At 58.3% G+C, this 23,925-nt stretch overlaps 1 protein-coding gene across 19 annotated transcripts; it reads left to right on the top strand.

Annotated features, from left to right (window-relative positions):
• Positions 1-7,227: 7,227 nt before the first annotated feature.
• TPM3 (tropomyosin 3) lies at positions 7,228-23,650 on the top strand. 19 transcript variants are annotated; one of them, XR_012584526.1, is made up of 11 exons: positions 7,271-7,484; positions 10,681-10,814; positions 11,653-11,770; positions 12,019-12,089; positions 13,434-13,509; positions 13,993-14,055; positions 14,202-14,271; positions 16,049-16,127; positions 18,051-18,114; positions 20,820-21,806; positions 22,426-23,650. XR_012584526.1 is itself a non-coding variant. In XM_074566285.1 (11 exons), the coding sequence occupies exons 1-10, from the start codon at positions 7,353-7,355 to the stop codon at positions 21,759-21,761; spliced, it is 885 nt and encodes a 294-aa protein (XP_074422386.1). In that variant the 5' UTR covers positions 7,271-7,352; the 3' UTR covers positions 21,762-21,806; positions 22,426-23,650. The 19 variants fall into 19 exon arrangements, 16 of the variants coding, with proteins under 16 accessions (XP_074422395.1, XP_074422392.1, XP_074422390.1 ...); XM_074566285.1 differs by having other exon boundaries at positions 21,684-21,806; XM_074566286.1 differs by lacking the exon at positions 13,434-13,509 and adding an exon at positions 12,869-12,944 and having other exon boundaries at positions 21,684-21,806.
• The last annotated feature ends 275 nt before the right edge of the window (positions 23,651-23,925 follow it).

Here is a 23,925-nt window from a genome sequence, read left to right as displayed (position 1 = left end):
GCTCTGGTGTGGGGTCCCCCTGGCACCCCATCCTGTCCACCCCGTGTCCCCACAGCTGTGGGCAGGTGGCCGTTGAGCACCCGCGGTGTTGGGAGAGGATCTGGGCCGCGGCGCTGCGGCAGCGCGTGGCGTCGGAGCTGCACCTCGCCAGCAAGGAGCAGATGGCGGTGAGGCCGGGCGTGGGTCCGGCGCGGCTGGGTGCACCCTGGGCTGCGAGGGATGGGTGTCCCCCTCGTCCCGCTCCGGTACCGCATCCCGTGGGACCAGCCAGGGGGACAGTGGGGTTCAGCCCCAGCTCCTGTGCCCGGCAGGTCCGCCGAGCCGCCCTGCACCGGCTCCTCCAGGATGAGCACCAGCAGCACCAGTGGGAGCTGCACCGGCTCGGGAAAGCCTTCTACGTGGAGCGGCTGTGAGTGCCCGACCTGGCGGGCTCAGCACTGGCCCGCCGTCACCCAGCTTTGAATAAAACGCATTGAGCAAGATGGGGGCTGCGTCTGCTGCGTGCTGGGATGTGGGACAGCCCTGGGCGGAGGTGGAGGGAAGGAGCAGCCCAGCACGATCCCTGCGGCTGGGATCTGGTCGTTGCCTGCGACCCTACTATGCGTGCCGGATCCTCTACACGCGGGCCCAGCCGTGGCCACGCCAGGAGATGGCAGCACGGCCAGTGTGCTACATGGCTGGGTCCCGCTCCAGCACGGCTCCCGCATCGGCCACACGCTCCTGTCCCCCGTGGCCCGGTGCTCCTGGCCGTGTGGCACTATCCTGCAGCTGCGGGGAGAGGAGACCGGCCAGGTGCGATGCTCCTGGGCCCCGATCACCGTCCGGGCACCCCTGAGCCCCTGTCTGCTCCCTGCCGGGGGAGGGCCCTGTCCCCCACTTGCTGTCCCCGCTGCCTGCGCCCGACCTTGGTGTCTCCCGGCCCCAGGGCCCATCAGCGCCTTTCCTGGCTCTGCTTATTGACAGGGCTGGGAGCCGCTGGGCCGGCACCCCCCGCCCACGGCCCTTCATTAGCTCGGCTGTCGGGATGCATCACATCAGCCGCCACTGCACGCGCGCTCCCGGCACCGCACTGCCACCACATGTGTCCCCACCATCCCCGCTGCCACCCTCCCCGCACGGCCCTGCCGCCCCACTGCCACCCCCATGGGGCCAGAGCCCCATGTCCCCCAGCCCAGGCAGGCAGCGGGGTAGGGGCTACGTGCCTGTGCCCCCGTGGCATTCAGGGGCTCCCGCTTGCCCCATGTCCTGCCCCGTTGGCCCCCCAAAGTTTGGGGTCCCGCAGAGCTCCCAGTGCCATTCCCAAGGTCGGTGTGTCCCGCTGCGGTGAAGCACCAGTACGGCACAGGGAGACATGTGCCCGCAGCATCCCGAGAGACTCCGTGTGCCCTCCTGCCTGGAGGCCACTGGCTAGGTCCCAATGGCCACCCCAGAGTGGGTCTGGGGTCCTGCCTTTGTCACCCAGCTGTGCCCACCGCAGTGGGACCATCTCCACAGGCTGTCACCTCCTCCGGCCACCCCAGGGAGGGAATGCTCCTGTGCACGGGGGGTCCCAGTGGTTCCCCCAAAGCGAGGGGACAGGGACAAAGCCCCCCAGCGCTGGCTGGGGCTTGTCCTTGGGCAGGGTCACACGCAGCCCCCTTCCTCGGTGGCGCAGAGCCCGCCGGGATGGGCCCGGCTCCCCAGTATTGATGGCCCCGCTAATGACGGCGGCGTGTAACTGGGGGCAGGAGCAGGCGGCGCGGGGCCATCGACCTGTATCGACCGGCAGCGCTCGGCGGCAAGGGCACGGGGGTCTGCGGAGGGGGCAGGGGGACGTCGATGGGTGGTAATTAATGGGAACGAGGCCACGTGCGTGAGGCCAGGGCATTTGCCGGCTGCATCCCCCCGCCGGGTGCAGCTGAGCGCGGTTATAAATGGCGGCTGGGCGGCCCCTGAGCCAGACCGCCGAGGAGCCCCCCAAGCCGGCCCAGGTAAGGCAGGGACGGACGTGGGGTGCCCTCGGCCCCGGGCACGCAGGGACGGGTGGGCAGTGCTGCCTTGCCATGCCATGCCGTGCCAGTCCGTGCCATGGTGTGGTGTGCCGTGCCACGCCGGGAGCACTGCCCTGCTCTGGCTTCCTCCCCGCTGCAGGACGCCTCCTGCTCGGGTACCGGATCCTGGAGCATCCCAATACCGGCGCAGCTGCCCAAGAGGGCTCCAGACACCGAAGCGGCACCGAGGTGCTGCCTGCGCGGTGCCCTGGGGGGTCCTGCCTGGGCAAACCGGGGAGTTACCCCCCCCCCGCCAGCTCTCAGCCTCTCCTTCTCTCTCCTTCTCTTGCAGGGAGCTGAGCCCCGGGTCCTGCCGCCTCTGCCTGCCCCTGCCTCTGTCTGATATGTTTGATATTAGGTTGTTTTATTGGAAAGCCAACTAAATATCAAACATATTCTTACAGCGCCAGGGATGCCCAGCGCCGACCAGGCGAGATGCTGCCTGCACCCTTTGGCGGGCGGGGGGGGGGAGCGCAGGGGGTGCCTCCGCGCCCCTTCCCGCACCCCCTGCCCGCCCTCTCGCTGCTGTAATAAACCCCGTCCGCCCGCACCGCGTGCCGGTCTCGGCAGGGCCGGGGACAGGCAGCCAAGGAGCTGCCATCCCCAGGGCCCGGCGGAGGTTTGGGATGGCGGTGGGGTCAGTGCTCACCACCTGTCCCCCCCCGGCTCACGCCCGGGATGATCCCAGGACAAAGGCGCGTGGCCCCGTGCCCACCGCTGGCTCCGCTGCCCCTGCTGCACGGGGTTATTTATGGCTCCCAGGGCATGGGGGTGTAGCGGCCGCTCGGGGCCCTTCGTGGGCACCGTCCCTCCTGGCGCCCTGCCCAGGGAGCTGCCGCCGGGGTCCTTGGGTGCTGACCCCCTCAGCCCCCAAAATCTGTCCCTGGAAGGGAGCAGTGGGTCTCCCCCCGTTGGGACATCCCGACTTGGCTCACGGGGCCAGCAGGACCTCGGGGCTGGCGCAAGGAGGCTGCTAATCCCCCGGCTGCGTAGGAAGTGCCGCCGCTCTCCCTGACAATTCCTCCCTGCGCCTGGGGAATTCGCTCCTCCGGCTGCCAACAGCATCTTCTGCCTCGCTGCCGAGCACCAGTGCGGTCAGAGCCAGGCTGGGGGCTCAGGGGGTTCCCGGGGTGCTCTTCCCTGGGTGTTGGGCTTGAATCCCCCCGCTGCTCCCCACCGAGCCAAACAATTCGGGCTGGGGGCTGCTGCTAAGCCCCTGCTCTTAAAATAGTGTCGGGATGAGCTCGCCCTTTTCCACGCCACCCCCGGGCACGGGTAAATGTCAGCCCGGGGGCCACCAAAACATCCCGGTGGGGTGCAAACCGGCTTCGCTGCCGGTGCTGCACGGACCCGGCTCAATGTCCCGAGTGTGTCTCGAGGGAGTGCCGGGTGGGAGCACGGTGTCCCCATGATGCCGGACAGGGTGTCCCATTGCAAGGGGGGGGTGCAGGCGGCTGGAACAATGCGGGACCCCTCTCTTGCAGACCTGCCGCTGCTTTTTATAACCGCCCCAGCTGTTCTCAGGAGCCCAAATAAGGCTGCAGCCACCCGGACCCCCCCAGGGCAGACAATGGGTCCCCAGCACAGACTTTTTGGGAAGGTGGGGAGGCGGCTCGGCCCAAGAAAGGCAAAGCCCCTGCACCAGCGGGCAGGGCAGAGTTGATAAACCGAGCAGCGGGGCATCGGGCAGCACTGCCGCCCTGCCTTCCTTGCCCGTCCTGCTGCCCGCTGCCCCGTTGCCGGCACCCGCGTCCCACCGAGGATGGAGGCCATCAAGAAGAAGATGCAGATGCTGAAGCTGGACAAGGAGAACGCCCTGGACCGGGCGGAGCAGGCGGAGGCCGAGCAGAAGCAGGCGGAGGAGCGGAGCAAGCAGGTAGGGCAGGCAGGAGACGTCCTCAGCTGAGGGATGTCAGGGGGGGTGGACCGTGCTGAGCCCAGACCCTGGCAAGGGGAACAGGGGTGTGAGAGCTGCCACTGTCCCACAGCTCGGGGACTGTGTCACGATGCTGTGGGCGTCCCGAGGGCTGCCCAGGGCTCAGCCCATGCCAGCTGGTGGCACGTGGGACAGGTACAGACGTGTGGGGCAGAGCTGAGCCTGGGATGGGGCAGGAGGGATGCTGTGGGGCAGAGCTGAGCCTGGGCTGGGGTAGGCAGGGCTCTCCCTTTGTGTGCGGGTCCAGAGGGGTGTCCAAGGGCTCTCCCCCTATTTGGGGTCCAGAGGGGGATCCACCTGCGGTGACTTTCGCTGCCCTTCCAGCTGGAGGATGAGCTCGCCGCCATGCAGAAGAAGCTGAAAGGGACAGAGGATGAGCTGGACAAATACTCCGAGGCCCTGAAAGATGCCCAGGAGAAGCTGGAGCTGGCGGAGAAGAAGGCGGCAGACGTACGTATGGGGTGCAGGGTGGGAGCTGGGTTGGCTGCCTTCCCCTTGCCCTCCCGGTGGGACTGCAGCCCTTCACTGTGGCCTCAGGGACGGAAGAAGGTCCCTGTCAGGCTTGGAGCACTCCTCCAACGCTGTGTATGGGAGCAGAGGGTGACCCTGGGAAGGACATGTCCCCGGCGGGGGCACACACAGCCACGCAGGGGCCAGAGGGATGCTGGCAGGGGCCAGTCCCAGCTTCTTCCCGGGCAAGGACATCCCAAGGCAGCTGGGATGGAGCGGGCTGGGCAGCCAGGCTCCGCCAAGTGGGACGTGGGGAGCCCGAGCTGGGGGCAGAGCCACAGTGGCTGGTGGCAGCGAGCAGCCCCTCAAGCGTGGGACGTGGGGTCCCTGCCTGTCCCCAGGGAAGTCGGTGTCATGGCTGCTGTCAGAGGAGCCGAGCTCCCCAGGCGGGCAGAGGCTGCGTGGGCAGTGTGACAACTGCACAGCCCGGCTATTGTTGTCCGCCGTTTCCAGGAAAACAATGGCGCGAGCGGTGCAGGGTTTCGCTGTCCGGCCGCTCTCCCGGCCATCACGTGGCGCGGAGTTTGGCTCCACTCCTCACGGCCGGAGGGGCTGTCACCTCGTGGGGCCGCCGTGTCTCAGGGGTCGAGCGGCGAGGAGATGCAGGTCTTGCCTCCTGCACGGGCTGGAAGAAATCCCCCGTCTCCTCTCCCTGACGGGCCCAGCTCTGACGCTCAGGCTGGAGGCAGGGGCGGCACGGCCGCCGACGCTGGGCCATGGGGAAGCGCCCCAAGCCCCAGCACGCTGCCCGGGCTGCCTCTCACCGGCGCCTCCCGGCTCCAAGCCGGGGGCCGGGGTGTAATCGGGAACTGTCGAGCCCTCCCTGAGCCCTGGGCAGTCTGTCAGCCCCGTGCCTTTGCTCATGGCTTCCTCTCCTGGCCCCGGCTGAGTGTGCGACAGCGCTGGAGGTCGGCACACACCGAGCGTGGCCTTGCAGAGCTCTGGGGAGCCCCTTCCCTCCCGCTCGCCCTTCTTTCCTCCCTGGCTGGCATTTTCAGACTCTCTCCCTGCCGTCGGGCTGCAGCACTGAGGACTGCATCCCCGTCGCCTCGCCCCTCGTTAAATCCCTTTCTGTTCATTCCGAGACCCCTTTTTCTGGCCGCCACCCCCCAGGGTGGCTCTTGGGGGTCCCCCGGTTTCACCCCAGCTCAGGGAAGGTGGGGGGCGGGAGGAGGGATCTCAGGCCCCGGAGCGTTGGATGCGCAGAGCTGCCTCCCGGCTCCTGCCAGCTGGCGGGTGGAGGCAGAGTCAGGCCCTTTTGGTCGCCAGCTCATCTCCGGGGGATCTGCCAAGGCGTTTGGCCGCATGAGCCTGTGCCAGCCCGCTCTGCCCCGGCAAACGCACCCCCAGGGCATGTGCCTGCCTGGTTGCTGAGGGTTTTCGGAAGCGGCACAGGGGTGGCAGCCCGACACCCCCTTTCTCTCTTACTTGTGTGCCCAAAGCGGCGCTGAACAGGCTGCGTGGTGAACGAGGGCAGCAACAGCTCTTGGTTACATTTTTATTGAGCTCCCGGGAGCCTCCGTGACCCTCGTGGCACAGAGCAACATCACCCTCGGCAGCGTTTTCTGCCCTCCCAAGACTGGAGAGTTTTAGCAATGGTGTGTTTTGGTGCACGGCGGTGGAGCGGGAGCCTGGCATCGGCGTGCTGGCAGGTGCCGGAGCCCTGTCCCTGGGGAGGAAGCGGGGAACGGGACCTGCGGCAGGGCTGCGGGACCTCGGCCCCGGCGGGTGCGGGGGCTCTGCAGGGCGGGCAGCGCGTGAGCTCAGCCCTCGGGAACACGGTGCCGCTGCGGCCCGGCCGTGCCCGTGTGAGGCCTGTGGGGCTGAGGGACAGGGTGGGGCTGCCGGGGCTGCACAGCCACCTGGCCGGTGGGGCCGCATGGGGCACAGTGGGGGCTGAGGGGTGCGTGCAACTCCGTGGGGCAGGATGCGGAGGGCCCTGTGGGGCAGGGCTCCAGTCCTTAGGCCTTTGTGGGGCAGGTCCCGGTGTCACCGCACACACATGGGGCAGGCCCTGGTGGCCCCATACCCACATGGGGCAGGTCCCCGTGCCCGTAGGTCTACATAGGGCTAGTCCCAGTGTCCCCCCACCCACATGGGGCAGGTCCCAGTGTCCCCAGGCCTCCGTGGGGCAGGTCCTGGTGTCCCCAGGTCCCCAACGGGGCAGGTCCTGGTGTCCCCATACCCACATGGGGCAGGTCCCAGTGTCTCCAGGTCCCTGGGGGGCAGGTCTCGGTGTCATCCCAGTGTTCCCATACCCACATGGGGCAGGTCCCGGTGTCCCCAGGTCCCTGTGAGGCAGGTCCCGGTGTCGTCCCGGTGTTCCCATACCCACATGGGACAGGTCCCAATATCCCCATACCCACATGGGGCAGGTCCCAGTGTCCCCACGTCCCTGTGGGGCAGGTCCCGGTGTCGTCCCGGTGTTCCCATACCCACATGGGACAGGTCCCAATATCCCCATACCCACATGGGGCAGGTCCCAGTGTCCCCAGGCCTCCACGGGACAGGTCCCGGTGTCCCCATACCCACATGGGGCAGGTCCCGGTGTCCCCAGGTCTCCGTGGGGCAGGTCCCGGTGTCCCCCCACCCACATGGGGCAGCTCCCGGTGTCCCCAGACCCCCATGGTGCCGTGTGGGGTTGTCCCCCGTGTCTCCGCTCCCGCCCGGGCCGTCCCGCTGGCCCCAGGCCCCCCGGCGGCGGAACCGGGCTGCTGCTCCCCGTCTCCACGGCAACGCGGGGGGGGGGGGGGGGAGGAAGTGACGTCACTTCCCGGGCGGTGGGACCGGGGCGGTGGGTTCCGGTATTTCAGGGCGGGGCCGGCGCGGAGCGGAGCGGCGGGTCGGGTCGGGTCGGGCGGCGGGGAGGAGGAAGGATGGCGGGGGCCACCACCATCGAGGCGGTGAAGCGCAAGATCCAGGTGCTGCAGCAGCAGGCGGACGACGCCGAGGAGCGGGCGGACCGCCTGCAGCGGGAGGTGGAGGCCGAGCGCCGCAACCGCGAGCAGGTACCGGCGGGGCCGCGGGACGGGGGGCGGCCCCGGGAAGGGGACGAGGTGTGTGGGGGGGTCGCAATCGGCCCCCGGGGGTGTTAGGCCCGCGGACGTGGCGGTGCTGGGGGTCGCACCAGCCGGGGCTGCGGGAGGAGCCGCGGGATCCTGGCCCCAGCTCGCAGCGATCCGGGCCCCGCCGCCGTGGTGTCTGCGGGGCCCGGGGGGGAGCCCGTCCCCACCCAGCGTCCCCCGGGTTTCGCTGGGGTCCCCGGGACCACAACGGCGATGCCTCGACCCGTGCTGGGGAGTGACTGGGGCTGGAGAGAGCCCGCGGGTTTTTCTTTCATCGTTACGGGTCACCCCCGCCCCGGTCCCCGGGTCACCCCCCGCCTCGGTCGGGACTCCCCCCGGTCGCTTGCTGGCTCCGAGCTGCCAGAGGAAGGGGAGGAACCCGGCCATCTTGTCTGGCCCCGTGTTGCAAGCACAAAGGTGCGAGTAGCCTTGGCATGTGCTGATAAAATGGAAGTGAGCTCACTGGTGCTGCGCGGGGGGAGCGGGAAGACTCCCAGGCTCCGCATCCCGGCCAGCGGGAATCCCCGGGGCCGGCAGCCTCGGGAGAGCGTGCTGGGGGCAGGCAGGGGCTGGGATTGCTGGGAGGGAAGGAGGGAGCAGCCACGGCCGAATCTGACCTGGGGAGCGCCCGCTCTGGCGGCTCGGTGGGGCCGGGGGAGGCAGGCGAGGCTGGTGTCATCGTGGGGGCGGCGGATGGGGCGACACGGGGCAGGTCCTCGCAGGTGACTGGCTCGGAGCTGAGCGTGGCTCTGCAAATTTGCAGGGTGATTTTGCTACTGATTCTGTTGAAAATGTGGAGCTGAGGCTTTTCCACCGCCAGTGCCCATGTCCGTGAGAGGAGCGTGGTGCTGCTGCCGTGGGGCTGACCCGGCTTTGCTACTGGGGCTGGTGGCAAAGGCTTCTGCCGTGCAGTGGGACGAGGCCACTCCCAGACCTCAGCTGGGCTCTGGCTTTGCAGCCACATAAGGAATTCTCTTGCAATAGTGGTGTTGTCATGGGAACGTGCGTGTTTCTCCCAGCTTGCTGGAGCCTCGCTAACTGGGGAGAAAGAACCAGTGCTCCCAGTGTAGTGGCGTCTAGTACTCATCCTGTGGGTTGGCCTTTGGGTCCTGAGGAATGTCCCTGTCAGATCTTGGTGGCCTGGGGAAGCGATGGTGAGCCTCCAAGGCTGAGGTGAGCTCTGCCCTTGGCTTGCAGAGCTCCCGGTAGCTCCCTGACTCAGGGCTGCCTTCCTGAAGGAAGCATGGAGTAATGAGACTGTGCTGCTCGGCAGCAGGGCTGCCTGGAAGTGTCACTCCCATGCTCTGTGGAAGCCTGACAGCTCAGCTGTATCCAGTGAGGAGAAGTTGAAAAGGAGGTGTAAGGACCCTTCTGCAGAGGGAGAGAGGCGGTTCTTTAAAAGCAAGAGTGTTTTGGGGTTTTTTGTGTGGGCTAAGAGCTGCCTGTGGAAAGTCAGGGCTAAATGATGTGGTTCAGGGGGTCAGGAAATGGAGACCTGTCGTGCTGGTGTGTCTCCATCCCCTGGGAGGAGGAGGAGGTGGCTCTCCACCTTGACAGCTCATTGCCTTTTTAGCAGGCAAAAGACTTGTGTGTCAAGCAGTCTCCTTCCCAGTTCTGTTTAACGTATCATTTTGTTCCTCTTCGAGCAGACCACTTCCTCCTCCTCCTCCGGAGGGTGCCGGTGGAGCTGGCTGTGGGGCAGCCTGCTGCAGCGCTGCCTTGTTTGAGCATCAAAGTGTTGTGGGTTTCCCTGGTGAAGAGCAGGGTGTGCCAGCAGGGGAGCTCCTCTTCAACTTGTGCTCTCATAACCTGGTCTTGAAACATGTTGGGGGGGGCGGGGGGTGCCAAAGGCCTTGCTGCCTACTGCGGGGAAGAGCTCGGACAGCCTCTCCCAGGAATTCAACGTGATTTGTGTCGGGCCCTGCTCTAACACTGGCTTCTTTCATCTCTCTGCTCCTCCCTCCTTGGGCATGGATAGAAGCAGCATGTTCTTGCAGGCTGCTTTGTTACGAGTAGCTGGGATATTTCATATATGCCTGGCATGTGCCTGTGCGCGGGTCTCTGTAGAAGATCACAGCGCTGCCCTGAAATGCCTGCAGCCCTGTCCATCTTTGTACCAGTGCAGTATTCCCGCTGGAGAACAGGGTGCTGGGTTCTCCCGGGGCGACTCACGCGAGGTGTTGGTGTCCCCAAAGCATCTAGGCTTCCCCCCAGGCTCTGGTCGGGCTTGACACAGCCTGGGCTGTAAGCAGATGCCTTGTGGTTGATAGCAGTGCTGCTGTAACAGGTCTCGCTGGGGGGTGTGTGATGGCTTCTGATCTCTGCTGATTCATTAAAGCCTTGGTCACTTTTGTGGTCACGCTTCTGACAAATGCGCAGCGCCTGAGGGCTCTCGGCAATTTCACAGGCTCCTGGCATGTATGGTGGAGCTGAGGTGGCTGTCGGCTGTGGCTGTTGCTGGGGAGCAGCCTCTTCAACCTGTCTCAAGACTGGATGAGGCTTTTGCTCTTTCTCTGGGTTATTAGTGAATCTCTGGGAGGAAGGAAGCCTAGAACACAGCTGGCTCTCTGGGGCTTGAGCTGCTGGGGCCCCAGGTCAGGGCAATGCTGTAGAAAGCCCAGCCTGCGACGCCTTGACACAGCTTGGCAAGCCTCTGAACCTGAAGCTGTTAATCTTTCTCACGTTGCTGATGAGAGGGCTTGTTTCAAGCAACGCTCGTGTCTGGATCACATGAGTAAACTGACTTTGTGCTAAATGGCAGCTGTCACAGCGCTCTGGTGTGGTGGATAAATAGGACTCTGATTGATGGCCTGGCAGGATTACAGCAGCTGCAGAAAAGACCCATTAGCGTAAGTCATCTACTTAGTGTTTATGGCTTAAACTGTCACGTCAGCTCAAGCTGACAGGCGAGGAACCTGCAGGATGACTGCTGCACGGACAAAGCGTGTGTGTGAAATGTTGTGAAGCTTAACATGCGTGCAAGCGTAGGGGAGTGCAGCCTCTGTAAGAAAGTGGATAAAGCACCCTGGCTTTGTTTTGGCTTCCCATGCGCTGTCCCTGACCGAAGGAAGAGCTCAGCTGCCCTGCACTAACTGCTAAACCTGCCACAGACTGAGCCACTCTCATCTGCTCCCTCTAGGCTGAGGCAGAAGTGGCATCTTTGAATCGCCGTATTCAGCTGGTAGAGGAGGAGTTAGACCGAGCCCAGGAGCGCCTTGCCACAGCGCTGCAGAAGCTGGAAGAGGCGGAGAAGGCTGCAGATGAAAGTGAAAGGTGAGCAAGGGCTGCTGCTCTTACTCCATCAAACATCTCAGACGTGCTCCTGACTGAGGGCCTGGTGCCATCAACCTCTTGGGCTTCCTGGAGGGTGGGAAGTAGATACCACATCAAGGCGGGATGTGGGAGTTGGTACCCGCTTATATGAAGCAACTAAAACATTGTTGTTGGCCTTGAGAGGGTATCCTGGAACCTGAGGTGAAGGAGCGAGTAAGTGCTGTGTGCTACCATGCCTCCCCACCTCACAGGGAAAAGAAATAAGTGGGCTCTGGGACACTGTGGACTCGTGAAGGTGGCTGCTGGTGGGGAAGCCTCTCTTCCTACTGCCTCTGCCAGCATCCTCCCTTCTGGCAGCCGTCCTCTGACCTGGCAGTGTGATTCAGAGGGGAGCGGTCCACTTCCACTTGGCTGATGTGCTTCATCGGTGCGCACGCTGTAGGGAGCAACCTGACCCAGCTGATGCCCTGCCATAAAGATGGACTTGGCTCTTCCTGTGTTCCAGCCTGGAAAACGCTTGGCTCAGCTATGTGGAGTCCCTAAAACAGCCTGGCTTGTTCTTCTCGGCAGCAGCACATTTCCTTTGGTCCAGGGGCCCAATGAGCTGCTGGAGTAATGCTCCAAGAAACAGTTAATTCTGAGCAATCGAGGTTGCTGTATTTGCATCAGCTCAGCGATGGCTGCCTTCCTGTGCTGTCTTCTGCACTCAGAGGTGTTGCAGCTCATAAGGAAGCAACGTGGTCCCAGGGGAGCACAGTTAATGCTCTGAAAGTCATTACACTGCTGGCTTGTACAGGATTTTCATGCATCTCCCCTCCCTGTGCTTTCTTTTGGGCAGAGGCATGAAAGTCATTGAAAACAGAGCCCTGAAGGATGAGGAGAAGATGGAACTGCAGGAGATCCAGCTGAAGGAAGCCAAGCACATTGCAGAGGAGGCAGACAGGAAGTATGAGGAGGTGAGACCTTTGGATGCTCAAGTCCAGCAGACCCTGGCCAGGAGAGGCGGTTCCTCTTCCTGCAGGCAGGGCTTTCCGCAATGAATCTGGGGGGAGAACCTGTCTCTAAGCAGAGCTACATCAGTGTTCCCCTTAGCCAAAAGACTCTGGCAGCTCCAGTGACTCCTGCAGGCGTTACCTTACTGTCTTGCACAGCCTACAAGTACAGAATCACCTTCCTTCCTCTTAACTCCATTTCTTCCTTCCAGGTTGCTCGGAAACTGGTGATCATAGAAGGAGATCTGGAGCGTACTGAAGAGAGAGCTGAGCTTGCAGAGTCGTGAGTAATCTGCTTGCATGTAACCGGCATGTCTACCTTTGCATGGGAACTAACACCGCATTTCTAACCTTGTTACACAAGGCCTGAAGCACAGGGTGGGTTTAGAGCTTTAGGTGAAAGAGCTGGAAACACTCTTCTGCTTAGAACAGGATTAGATCCACAGAGGATGTGGAGTTTGCGATGGCGTGATTTGCCTTGTAGTGGAGACGTTCTGCCCCTTTGCATGGAGGGCCTCCCTGGTTAGTGAGGCCAGAGAATCCTTCTCCACTCGGTATTCACCGCACTGCTTTGTACGTGTGGTCACTACATCCTACACATTGCTATGGGGCACGTGTATGCACAGCACTTGTCCTAAAGCAGCAGAGTGGCATGTGGGATGTCCATGGTCAGAACTGCGGCTGAGGTTGGTCTCTGGCCCCTTAAAATATTTGCAGTAACTACTACAGGCTTCTGCACTGCTGAGCAGCAAGCTGGACTTCCTCTGCTCGGAGCAGACACGCAGGTTGTGATGTTTGGGCTCCTTTCATGTGTTTGGATGCTCGAGCTGGTCCTTGAGGAGCTGGTCAGGGCTTCTCTGTTCTCTGGGCCTTGTCTAACAAAGTTAGTGTGCACGCAGCAGTAGCTCTGTGCTTCCTGCCCAGACATGCATGTCATGACCATGACTCTTTTGTGTTTCTCCCCTACCCCCTTTTTTTGCTCTGCGGTATTGTGTTATATTGGTGCTCCTTTTGACCCTTGTCCCCACCTGGCTTGTGCCATCGTGTGACCGTCACTAACAGTCGTTGCCGGGAGCTGCAGGAGCAGATCAGAGTGATGGACCAGAACTTGAAGTGTCTGTCTGTTGCCGAAGAAAAGGTACTAACCTTTCCCTTCTCGAACCATTAAACAAGAACTCTTGTGGTCTTCTTGCTACGCTCCTTCCCTCAGCTTAACTGCGTCTTTCTCCTGGAATGTTTTGTCCTCTCTGCCCATAAATATTCCTGTCTGAGTGGTGGTGGCTGTCCATCTGTCTGTCAGAACAGCTTCCCTCCTTACAGCAAACTAAACATGCAGTTTCTACCGGAAGACTCCAGGTCTGGCAGAAATCTGTGTCCATATCTCAGCTGCTCAGCTCAGTGCCCTGTGCATGTGCTGGCAGAATACTTAAAATATGAACTTGGAGGCGGGATGGGAACTTGCTTTCCGCACAAGTGCCTGAAAGCAGGGTCCCATCCAGTCTGATCACAGACCATATCCTAGTGAACTTCCTGGTCTTCCCTGCACGTGGATTCACTTCTTGTGTCTCCTGTCTTTCCCTCCCACTTCTTTTCCTTTTTCCCCTCCTTTATTTACGAAAACCCACAGTAAATGTTCCGAGCTGGAAGAAGAGCTGAAGAATGTCACCAACAATCTCAAGTCTCTTGAGGCTCAGGCTGAGAAGGTAGGGCTGCTTGTCCAAGGGCCAGAAAGATTTCTGTTTTGCTAGGAGGGTGTGTGACAGCAGAGCACCCACTGGGATGGAAATGATGCAACTGCAGCCTTAAGCAAGCAAGGAGAGCTGTGCCTGCTCTCCTGGGAGAGCTAACGGATTTCCGTGCAGGGCTAACGTTGACTGTAGAAGCTGGGAGTGTGGGAAGTCTGGCTGCCCTTCCCTGCCTCGGGGCAGACTCGACCAGCCAAGATGTTTATGCTGCTGGGATGAGAATTTTTCTGCGCCCAAGTGTGTGTTTTGTGCGTGGTGTGGGACTTGCTGCCTGACCCAGTTCTCTTGGACTAGGGTAGGGGTGTGAACAACTCCTAGTTGGAAGTTTCTGTGGGCACGTGCACTGCAGTGAGGAGTTTAAGTCTCCCTCTGTAGCTGTGGGCTTTCTGGAGTGGGAGATACCTGGGGCTTCTCATTGCCAACTCCTTTCCTTTTCCACAGTACTCTCAAAAAGAGGATAAATATGAAGAAGAGATCAAGATCCTGACTGATAAACTCAAAGAGGTGAGTGACCACGTTGGGATGGCCTGGCTGGGTAAGCCGGCCTCAGTTTGATTGGGTGGGAGAATTCATGTCCTCAGCTGATGCCTCTGTAGTCCTTTGCTGCATCCCAAAGCTGTTGTACTAACTGGCATGCTTCTGTCTGGCAGGCGGAGACCCGTGCTGAATTTGCTGAACGGTCTGTAGCCAAGCTGGAGAAGACAATTGATGATTTGGAAGGTACATTCTGGGGATGGGAAGCCAAAGAATATGTGGTGAGAAGTGGGCAGCTGAGGAAGGAAGGCTGTCTCCCAGATAGTTGGAGAGTGGAGACACTGCTCTGCTCCCCAGTACATGGAGCATGACCTAACTCGGCTTCTGAGGTGAGGCTTGGTGCCTCTGGGCTCAAGAGTCATGCCCCGTGTATCTGCTCTGCAACAGTTCCCTGGCTGTGCTGCGGCAGGCCTCAAGCTCTTGATCCAAACACCTTGCCATATCTGACTGATGGTGATAGATACTGCGGCTGGTGTGTCTTGGTTGTGATGTCCTCAGGAATGTAACTGGATTCCTGTGCTCCAACCTAGGCCAATTTAAGGAGTGGTGTAGGAAAAAATGCCTGAACCCAACAGGAATTGGTTACGATAACATACTTGTGTGCAGAATCTCATGTACGTGGCTGTCTGCTGTAGACAGTGTTGCTGCAAGTCTTGAAACAGCCCCCATGAAGACTTAAGATCAGTATCGCTCCTGGTTCAAGATTAAATCACTGGAAGCCCCATCCATGCAGTGTGGTGGTCAGCCTGTGACAAGGATGGGTTCTTTTTTTTTTTTTTCTCCTCCTGTTCCTGGTTTCACAGTACTTTGGGGGAGCACTCCTGAGGCCAGCCATCGCAGAATCTTGCCTTTTGCCAGGCCATGGAAGGAGAAGGTTCCAACTGCTGCCCTTAAATCTGGGGTTGTGGCTGGAGTGGTGGTGCTGGTAAACCAAAACTCTTACAGGCCTCCTGCCTCGACAACAGCATGTGCCTTTCTGGTCTTTTAGTGCTAGGTCTTGGAGATTCAAAGCCACATCCTACCATCTGGAGTCACTCGGGAGATTTTTTTAATCTAGAAATAGCAATGGTGTCAGCTGAGCTGTTCCAGAACTGCTGCCAAGCAGCAATCTGAGCCACCTCATGATCCAGGGCAAGCTTTTATTTGGAACTGCAAAAACTCCGCCAAATCCCTGCATGCTCCCCTTGAAACACGTTGATCGAGAGCTGGCTCTAGTCTCCGGCCTTGCTGCTCAAGTGACCTAGTTTATGACAACTGACAAAGTTCTCTGGGCTCTGTGGAGCTGTTAACAACATTACCAGCTGTCCTGTACCTAGGCAGCCAGAGCTGGGAGAAGTCGGTGCCAGCTCTGCGCGGTGCTCAGGGAGTGCATCAGTGCAGAGTTTCAGGCCTGCCTCCTTCCCTGAAGGCAGGTGATCTGCTCCATTACCTGATGGAGGACACAGATGTGGCCTGTCTGTTGGGCTCTCACTGCCTAGCTACAGAATGGGAATTCCCTCTGATGCCTGGGACTATTATGTGACTGGCTTCTCCCAAGCACGCTTTTGTATTGAGACTGAAGGTGAGAACAAAGCACCTTGATTGATCTGTGCCTTCCTTAGGCGTGGCAAGCTTCTCCCTAAGTGGATGGAGTTGCCCTTCCCTGCTCCTCCTCCTGTCAGTGGTTTTTGCTGACCTGGCTGGGCAGCTTGTTCTCACAAGCTGATGTGGTTTGAGTTCTTGGCTCTGCTCCCCTCAGAGCTGGCTTGTAATCCTGGAAGGCACTTGCTGGTCAGACTGTCCTCGGGCTGTCGGAACCCTCCTGTTCATTGTCAGGAACTAATGCAGAGTCGTGATGGCTCCACATCTAACTTCATTTTCTTCTGTTCATGAATCCCATACTGCTTTTCCTGCCCCAGGGTGTTGGAAGAACTCTGCCTTCCCTCATTGTTTCCCTTTTGTTCTCCTCCTAAACCTCTTCTAGATGAGCTCTATGCCCAGAAACTGAAGTACAAAGCAATTAGTGAGGAACTGGACCACGCCCTGAATGACATGACTTCCATGTAAATATGAGCTGGCTGGTGTTTGCCTCTCGCTTCAGCAGGCTAGACCGCCAGAGCTTGCTTGGTTTGCTGTGATTTTCATAGCTGGAGAATCGATGGCACTGTGTTGTCTAGGTTACTTCTACAGATCTCTGCCTCGAGGACTGTGGAGGCTTCCCTGCAGCATGCTGTATTCTAACTCTAGGTCCTTGTGATCTGCATGTGTAACACTAAGTGCTGTGCTGGCCTGAAAGGGTTCTGACTTGAACTCTGAGTGCAGTTCCCAGTCCCACTGGGAAGGGCTTCCTAAGGTACTGCAGCTTATAGTTAGCTGCTGGAGCCACTGGGCCATGGTCTCGGGATTCCTCCTGGAAGAGGCCGTGGATAGCGCTCAAGTGGATTCCTTAGGAATTGCCATAACAGGCTTGAGATGGGCTGGATCATGAACCGATCTGTGGAAGTAGCTGAACTCGTATGTTTCTGCAACTTTGCTACTCGGCTTTTTGTTCGGATTTGTAGTGGGTCCTGCTAACAGCTGCTCCGCACGGTCCTTACCACTAACCAAGGAGAGGCCAGGTACTTGCACTGCAGAGGAAGAGCCTTAACGCGACTACAACGCTAGTGTCCGAAAGCTCCCTAAGCCAAGTTTGCTGTGCACAAACACTTAAACTTTCTCTTAAAATTAGCGTCTCCTTCTGTCTCACACAGATAAGTCTTGCGATTCCAAACTCCACTTTGGATTTGCCTCTCTGCTTGATGGCTTGTTCTGCATCTGCACCCTGCATTCACGCTCTTGTCATCTCACTCTGAATTCCAGTACCTTTTTCCAGTTACTGTGCACAGGGCATCCCTGGGAACGAGTGCTGTAAAGACGCTGAAGCTTGACAGCAGCAGCCCCCGGTTATGCTGCCCTTGCTCCTAAACAAAGCTCCCACTGTTTTGACCCGATGTGCCAGACACTGCTGTGCTCTGAGGGGCTGCCCTTTCAATGTCTGGGTGTAGCTGGGAGTATGTTGTTCTCATCTGCATATCTTGTGTAGAGCCATAAAGCTCCTTTTGTATTTCTCTTGCCTCTTGCTTGAGCATGATGTCACAATTTTTAAGGAAAACAACTCTTGTATAAGTTGAATGGAACGGCCGGTGCTGTTGAGAAATGGGTTTCCAGCGACCACTTGCTGCTTTAGAGTAACTGTTTCAACGTTGCCTTCAAACCAGTGTAACCCTCATCACCCATGGTGGAATACACAAGACTTCATTAACGCACTGGATTTTGCCCTTTGGGTGTCTTATTGGCTCACAGATGTGAATTGCAGTTCTGGAAAGGGTGCCTTGGCACGCAGCATGCACTGTAGGGCCAAATGGGAGGCTGGGGTCTGTAGCAGGAGGTCCTCGAGCTGTGCCTGCTTCAGCCTGGCTGAAGACACTCCTCACACCTGCCTGCTCTGTAATGTTCACCGGCCTCGGCTGCCAAATGCTGGCTTGCAGTGGGAAGTCACCATACCTGATAGTCACTGTCAGGGTGTGAAAGCTAATAAATATCAAGTAAGGTCTGGCTGGTTTCCAGTTGGCCAGGACTGTTCGGGTGCGAGGTGCTGCCTGTTGCCTGTTGGGAGGGATGGATGGCCCCTTGCTTCAGGAATGAGAATGCACCACAGCAGGGCTGTGGGCACCCGAGCCAGGGAATCTGTGTTTTGCAGAGTCCTCCCTTCCCCGTGCAAGGGCTGGGGGTGAGAGGATCCTCCTGGGAGCGTGGCACGGAGCTGTACACTGAGCACTGCAGCTGGCGGCAGGCTGCAAACACTTGACGTGCGTCACCGCTGGTCTGACTCTGTTGTTAGTTGCTCTGGTATCATAACACTGATCAGCCTCTCGTAACTGTATGTGCTGCCTCTTGGTGGCTTGTCAAATACTTTTTTCCTTTCTGGATTGGTTCATCTGCCACAGTGCCCGAAGAGCCCTTCATGAGCAGAGTTTTGATGAAATGGGACACCTCCCGTGGTTTCCTCAGGTTTGTGTCACTCCGTTCTCCACACAAATGGCACCAGCCATAAGGATAGTCCAGACACGCTCAACTGCCCCAGCCTGTTCTCACTCTGTCTTCTGTGTCAGGGCTATCCCCTCTCTGCCAGGTCTGGGTGGGGAAGGAGGGAGCATTCCCCCAAGGAATTTCAAAGGGTAATAGCCTGGAAAGCTCTGGCAGGTGGTGGTCTGACTCTCCTTGGGTATGGGACAATAACTGTGCCCTGTAAGACCTACAAAGCAAGAAGCCATAACTCCTCAGTAACCAAACCTGCAGCTGGAGTAGGGGCTTTACATCCTGTGGGAGCGACAGGGCTTCTGTCACAAGTGTCCGGGTGTGTGGAGGCTTCCAGCCCAGCGCTCCGTTGCCAGTTCTCACCAGGTGGGAGGTGGCACCCTGCCCTTGTGAAAGAGCCTCTCTCCTCATGGGGAGGTCCTGTCAGCAGTGGGTTTATTACTGACTCGCACTGTGTGGAACTGGTGGCTCTGCTGTTGCACAGTGGTGTTGCAAGCGATCTTATCGAAGGCTGGGCTGTGGCAGGCCCTTTTCCTGCTTGTCCTGATGGAATTCCATGCTGGGTGATGGATGGGTGGGTGATGCAACTTCTGCTCTGGGAGGTTTTGAGAGGCTTCTGGTCTGACTGGATTGTGAGGCTTGTGTGGGCTGGTTACTGTGAGCTGGGCTGTTGACTCAGGAGTGCTGCAAATGCAGGTTAGCTGACCAGGAGGCACAGGTCCTGGAGCTCCCCAGGTTGCAAGGATGGCTAGTAAGGCTGCCCTGCGGGCTGGGTGGAGAAGGGAGCAGCCAAACAAACACTGGAGCTAGCCCCAGCAGAGCTGAGCATGGGAAGGGTCATGCTAGTTACTTCAGTCTGTTCCCTCATGCGGGTGGATCATCAGGTCCCTGTCTAGAAGCAGAAACCCTTGCTCGAAGGCTGAGAGCCGTTGCACCAGCCTGCAGTCACTGGTACTTCTGATGGCAGTTCACTCCCATCCTTTGCCGCTCTGGAGACCCAGGACCAGCCCTGATCACCTGGGGGGCTGGAGACTGGCATCAGGGTGCCCAGCCTACCTGCTCAGAACCAGCCTGGAGGCCAGAGAGCAAGTCACTAGCAGCAGCAGTAGCTGATGTGCAAAGCAGGCTCTGCTGTAGGCCAGGATGGGGTGTACCCGTCTCCCGTACCGCAACTTTCCTCAACTTCTAGTTAGACTGTGGCGGGGCTCAAGTTGGTGGCTTCTCTGGCTGTTGCTTGGTCCCTTGGTGGCTTTAAAGAAGGGATAACCAATCAGCATTGCTACCTTCTGTCCTGCAGAGTGAGGCGCAGCTAGAGCGGGTGCTGAGGGCTGAAAGGAGCGGAGGGTGAGCTTCCCCCCTCGTGTGTGGCTGTCACGCTGGAGGGACTGGGCAGAGACACTCTGCAGAGGGGGACGTGCTTTGGCTGCTCCATGTGAACAGCTTAACTCAGTGTCCTGAATCTTACCTGGCCAAGTCGTCTTCGAGAGCAAAACGTTCCTAGGCTTGAAAGCAATGAGGAATGGTGTGGATGCCCTTCAGAGCGTGCCCTAGATTCCTAGGGACCTTGTAGACCAGGATTTGAGGAGAAGCCTAAGGCCAACAAGAATTGCTGTGCTTTATGCTCACTCATCAGCTGGAGGCAGCACACTGTGTGTGTCGCTGCAGTTTGTGATGATTAGTTCTGCCAGGCTGGAAGCTGTCACAGAAGGACTTTTCACTGCCTGGAATTCCCCCAAATGCAGGAATTGCGCAGGATCCTCCCAGTCTGAGAACTCCGTGTAGGTGGGCAGAGATAGGTGTTGAACTGGTTCTCTGGGGGCTGGTTGTGGCTGACAGGCTGCACGGCAGTACAGTGGCCCTGGGAGGTGACCTGTCCTGGGAGATGATCAGAATGGTTCTCCCTTTCCCTGGAGCTGCTGATGAGCACATGTGCTTGGTACCAGCCTTGGGGACAAGCGTGGCCGCTAGAGCCCTGTGAGGCTGTAAGGACAGGGACTGGGTGTGAGCTGAAGGCAGTTTGTGCCCCACGCATTGGGTTGTTCTGGGGGCAGACGTAAAATAGGAGCCTGTGCTCCAGAACTTCCTCTCTCCTGTACCTGACGCAGATACTGCCTTCAGTCCTTGTCTGGATGTGGTGGGTTGTTAGTATGGCATGAAGGCATGTCCTTGGAGGAGTGTCCTCCAGGTCAGGTATGAGGTATGTCATTCTCAGTTCTTCTGGTGTCCCTGTCCTACTGCTAAAACCCCATTAATCCCACTGCTGTGTGGTCACTCTGGAAGGTGCTTCTGGTTCAGCTGTGGTAGGGCTACTTTCTGCAAAGTGCTCCACAGGCTTAAAGCACATCCCAAGTCTGTCTCCTTACCTGAGTACAGCCCAGCGTGCAGGCTCCTCTTCTGGTGTTCTCTTCTCTTCTTTGCCTTTGCAAGCCCGTGGTGGCACTTCCATTTCTGCCTGCACTTGGCTTCCTCTGTGATCCTCCTGACCTGAAATGCAAGTTAGAGTAAGACAAACCTTTGTTCTCCCCGGCTTCATCTGTGTAATAGCCTAGACGTGATTCTCAGAGACACGCGTTATGCAGGCAGCTTATTTGATGTGCTCATCTTGGTATTCTACTAACCTTCCCTTTCTCTCTTTTTCTCTCTTCCTCTTGTTTCCCCTAATCCTGTTGCTGCCGCAGAGCGCCTGTACAGCCAGCTTGAGAAAAACCGCCTGCTCTCTAACGAGCTGAAGTTAACGCTGCATGATCTGTGTGACTGAGAAGGGGGCCCTCTAATGCCATTAAACAAGCTTATTGCGACCACCAGTGCTGTGGACCACAGTGAAATCTGATCATTCTTAAGACCGGCAGACTTGCAAATTTTATGCAATTGCTGCTATTTAATGGGGCACTTGAATTGGTCCTCTAATTTAAGAGTTCGGGTTTTTTGTTGTTTTATTTTTTTTATAAAGGTAACCTCTATTCTTGGTGAAATAACCCTCAAACTTGGCTGTTTTTTCATCAGTCTTGTTCCCTTGTCCAGGGGGTCCTGCCTGGCTCCTGCATGGAACCAGAACGGCTGTACCCACCAGGAGAGGGGTGGGGTGAAGTTAGGCTTATGTCTGCTAGTAGATGCCTGTTGAGTGCTATGACTTAATTTACTGTTAGCTGAATGACTGTAGGATTTCCTGCTGCATGGAATAATGGCTTCTAACAATAAATGACTGACCTCGTGGTCTGTAACGACTGCACACCTGTAGTATTTTCCTATATAGTTGAGTCCTAACCTAGAAGGTTTGGGGGAAGCGGTCAGTCCCGGGGCCTGAGCCCAGTGCAGCTGCAGAGCCCCAGAACCGTTTGGGAAAGCTCATGGACACCTTGAAAGCAACTCCTGAAATCCACAGCGTGAAGCTGTGTCTTGAGTGCTTGCAGGGAATCTTTACGTGCCGCAGTTGCTAGTGCTCTAGGAAGGCTGCTTCTCGCTCTGTGCACGGTTTCTGACCCCGGGGAGGTTGGGGAGTGGCTTTGAGAAACTGCCTGTGCCTAAAGGACATCTTTCTACAGCCTGTCTGTCCGGTGTCCCAGCGTGTGGATGTCTTCAGTGATGTGGGTGGGCTCACCTTTGGAGTAAAGCCTACCTAGAGCGCTAGTTGCTGGTCTGAGCTCTCCTCCTGGCTTAAGGAACATGTGAGAATTGACTGTGCAGCTGCCTGGAGTCTCGGGCAGAGTTGTAGCACCCTCGCTCTTGCTCCCTGCCTGCCCTTCACTGACAACAGCCTCTTCCCCGCTGTCCTTGAGGCACGGTTGTCTGCTCCCTGCTGCTAGGTAGTTACGGTCTCGGTGACCAGCTTGGCATCTCTGTCCTGTGCTGGGGGGGGAAAGCGGGGAGCACCACCAGCTGTCCTTCCAGGGGGGTGATTTCTAAGTGTGGATTTTTTATTTTTCACCTCTGCGTTGCTCTTGGGTGGCTTGCTGGGCCATGGGGGTCTGCTGTCTGGAGGCGTTGAAGCCCTGGGGAAAGCTAGCTACAGTCAGAGGCACCTGCATGCAAAACACTGCCTAAGCACTGCCTAAAAGTACATCGTGAGCACCGTGCCGACTGGGAGCACCGGCAATGTGAGAGGCAAGGGCTATAGATGAGCCAGGTAACCTCAGAGCTTCTAGCTGCACCCAGCCAGGCACCCCCGGCCCGAGGACTTGCTGCGGCAGCGTGCTGGGAAGGGGCTACTAGCGCAAGCTTTCTGTGGCCAAGCTTTCTTGGTTGTCTGAAGCCGACTTGTAACTCTCGACTCTTGCTTCCTGCCAGATAAACTGAAATCCACCAAAGAGGAGCATCTCTGCACGCAAAGAATGCTGGACCAGACCCTGCTAGACCTGAACGAGATGTAATGGATCCCTGCCACCGCCTCCGCCACACGATGCCTGGGGGGGCCAGCCCAGCCGCTGCTGGCCTCTAACCCTTGGGGACCAGAGTTTACTTTCTGTTGCCAACTTGACCAAACACAAATCTTCTTTGCCTCAGGGTTAAAGGCCATCAGGTTGGGCAGAGCTTCAAACAGCATTATTAAGGGAAATGAACAATGCAATAATGTTTGGGGAGCATGTTTGAGATGTATACATTTTGTAACTACCTTTTTTGTAGCAACCATTGTAAACATTCCAAATAACTCTGAGGCTGGTGAGCTACACTTCAAAGCTCTTGGCTTTAAAATTCGGTGTTAACCTTCTGTTAATCAGCTCTGGGCCACCCTGCTTTGTCGGGGGAGGAAGGAGGGTGTGACAGTTCCTGGCTGTGGGCCACTGAATCAGAGTAGCCAGGCTAGGGATGGAAGCCTGTTGGGAAAACTTCCTTTCCAGGAGCTGTTTGCCAAAAGAGCAGTTCAGTTTCTCAGCTTTAAGGTAACTCTCTGTGTTGTGAAGAAGCAACTTGGGAAAAAGGAAACTTTGTGTGTGTTTTTTTTTTTTTTTTTTTAAAGCCAAGCCTGTTATCTGAACAATTGAACCTTCACAGGGCTTGTTTCCCTTCCCTCCCCCCACCCCCTTGGCCACTTCCTTTCCTGGTAGGCTTAGAGAAGCCACGGCCCCTCTAACCCATTGCTACACAGGCGTTGAATCTGCCTTCACTAAGTGCTGATGCACCAAGCTTTATCGCTCATTGCTGGGTTACACTTAACAGCTTAAGTACAACAGCCTTGTTTTCTTGGGGAAGTTTGTTTGGTGGGTTTTGTTTTGTTTTTTTTTTTTTTTGCCTACCCTGAGGGAGGGAGCTGAGGCCTTCCCTCCTGGCCAGGAGTGCTCTTAGTGTCTTAATAAGGTACAAGCCATCTTGCTGTGCATTGCTGATGTGTAGTTGTTGTGAGGCGTGAGTGTGGAGATGTGTCAAGCTCGTGGCGTGTAGCTTGTGCTCGAGCATGCTGCTTGGTTGTAGCAGTTTTAGGGGCCAATCTGGAGAAAAGAACCTTATCAAGTGTTTTGATACTAAATTGAAAAATTGTCTTACTGTCTTTTGAAATAAAAACCAATCCCTCCACGCTGCTGTCTGGCTACAGAGCTTTACTGTGTGTGAGTTGCTCTCTCTGGGCCTGAGGGGGAGTCGGGAGCGGTGGGGGGAGGGAGCGCAGTGCCCGCCCCTGACGGCGGGGGAGACCGGGACTGAGGTAAGGCCAAGCTTGCCTCCTTCTTCCCGGGCCCGGAGAGCAAAAGCGGGCCTGTGGGAGAGCGAGTCCGCCCTTTTTTACCTCAGTCGTTCCGGCGGGAACTGCTGATCCCCGCGGGGCTGCGGCCCGGTCGCCGCTCGGCAGGCGGC

Source organism: Larus michahellis, chromosome 24 (genome assembly GCF_964199755.1).
Source record: "Larus michahellis chromosome 24, bLarMic1.1, whole genome shotgun sequence".
NCBI classification, from domain to species: domain Eukaryota; kingdom Metazoa; phylum Chordata; class Aves; order Charadriiformes; family Laridae; genus Larus; species Larus michahellis.
Note: the sequence above shows the minus strand (reverse complement) of the source record. Positions and strands in the feature narration are given on the sequence as shown.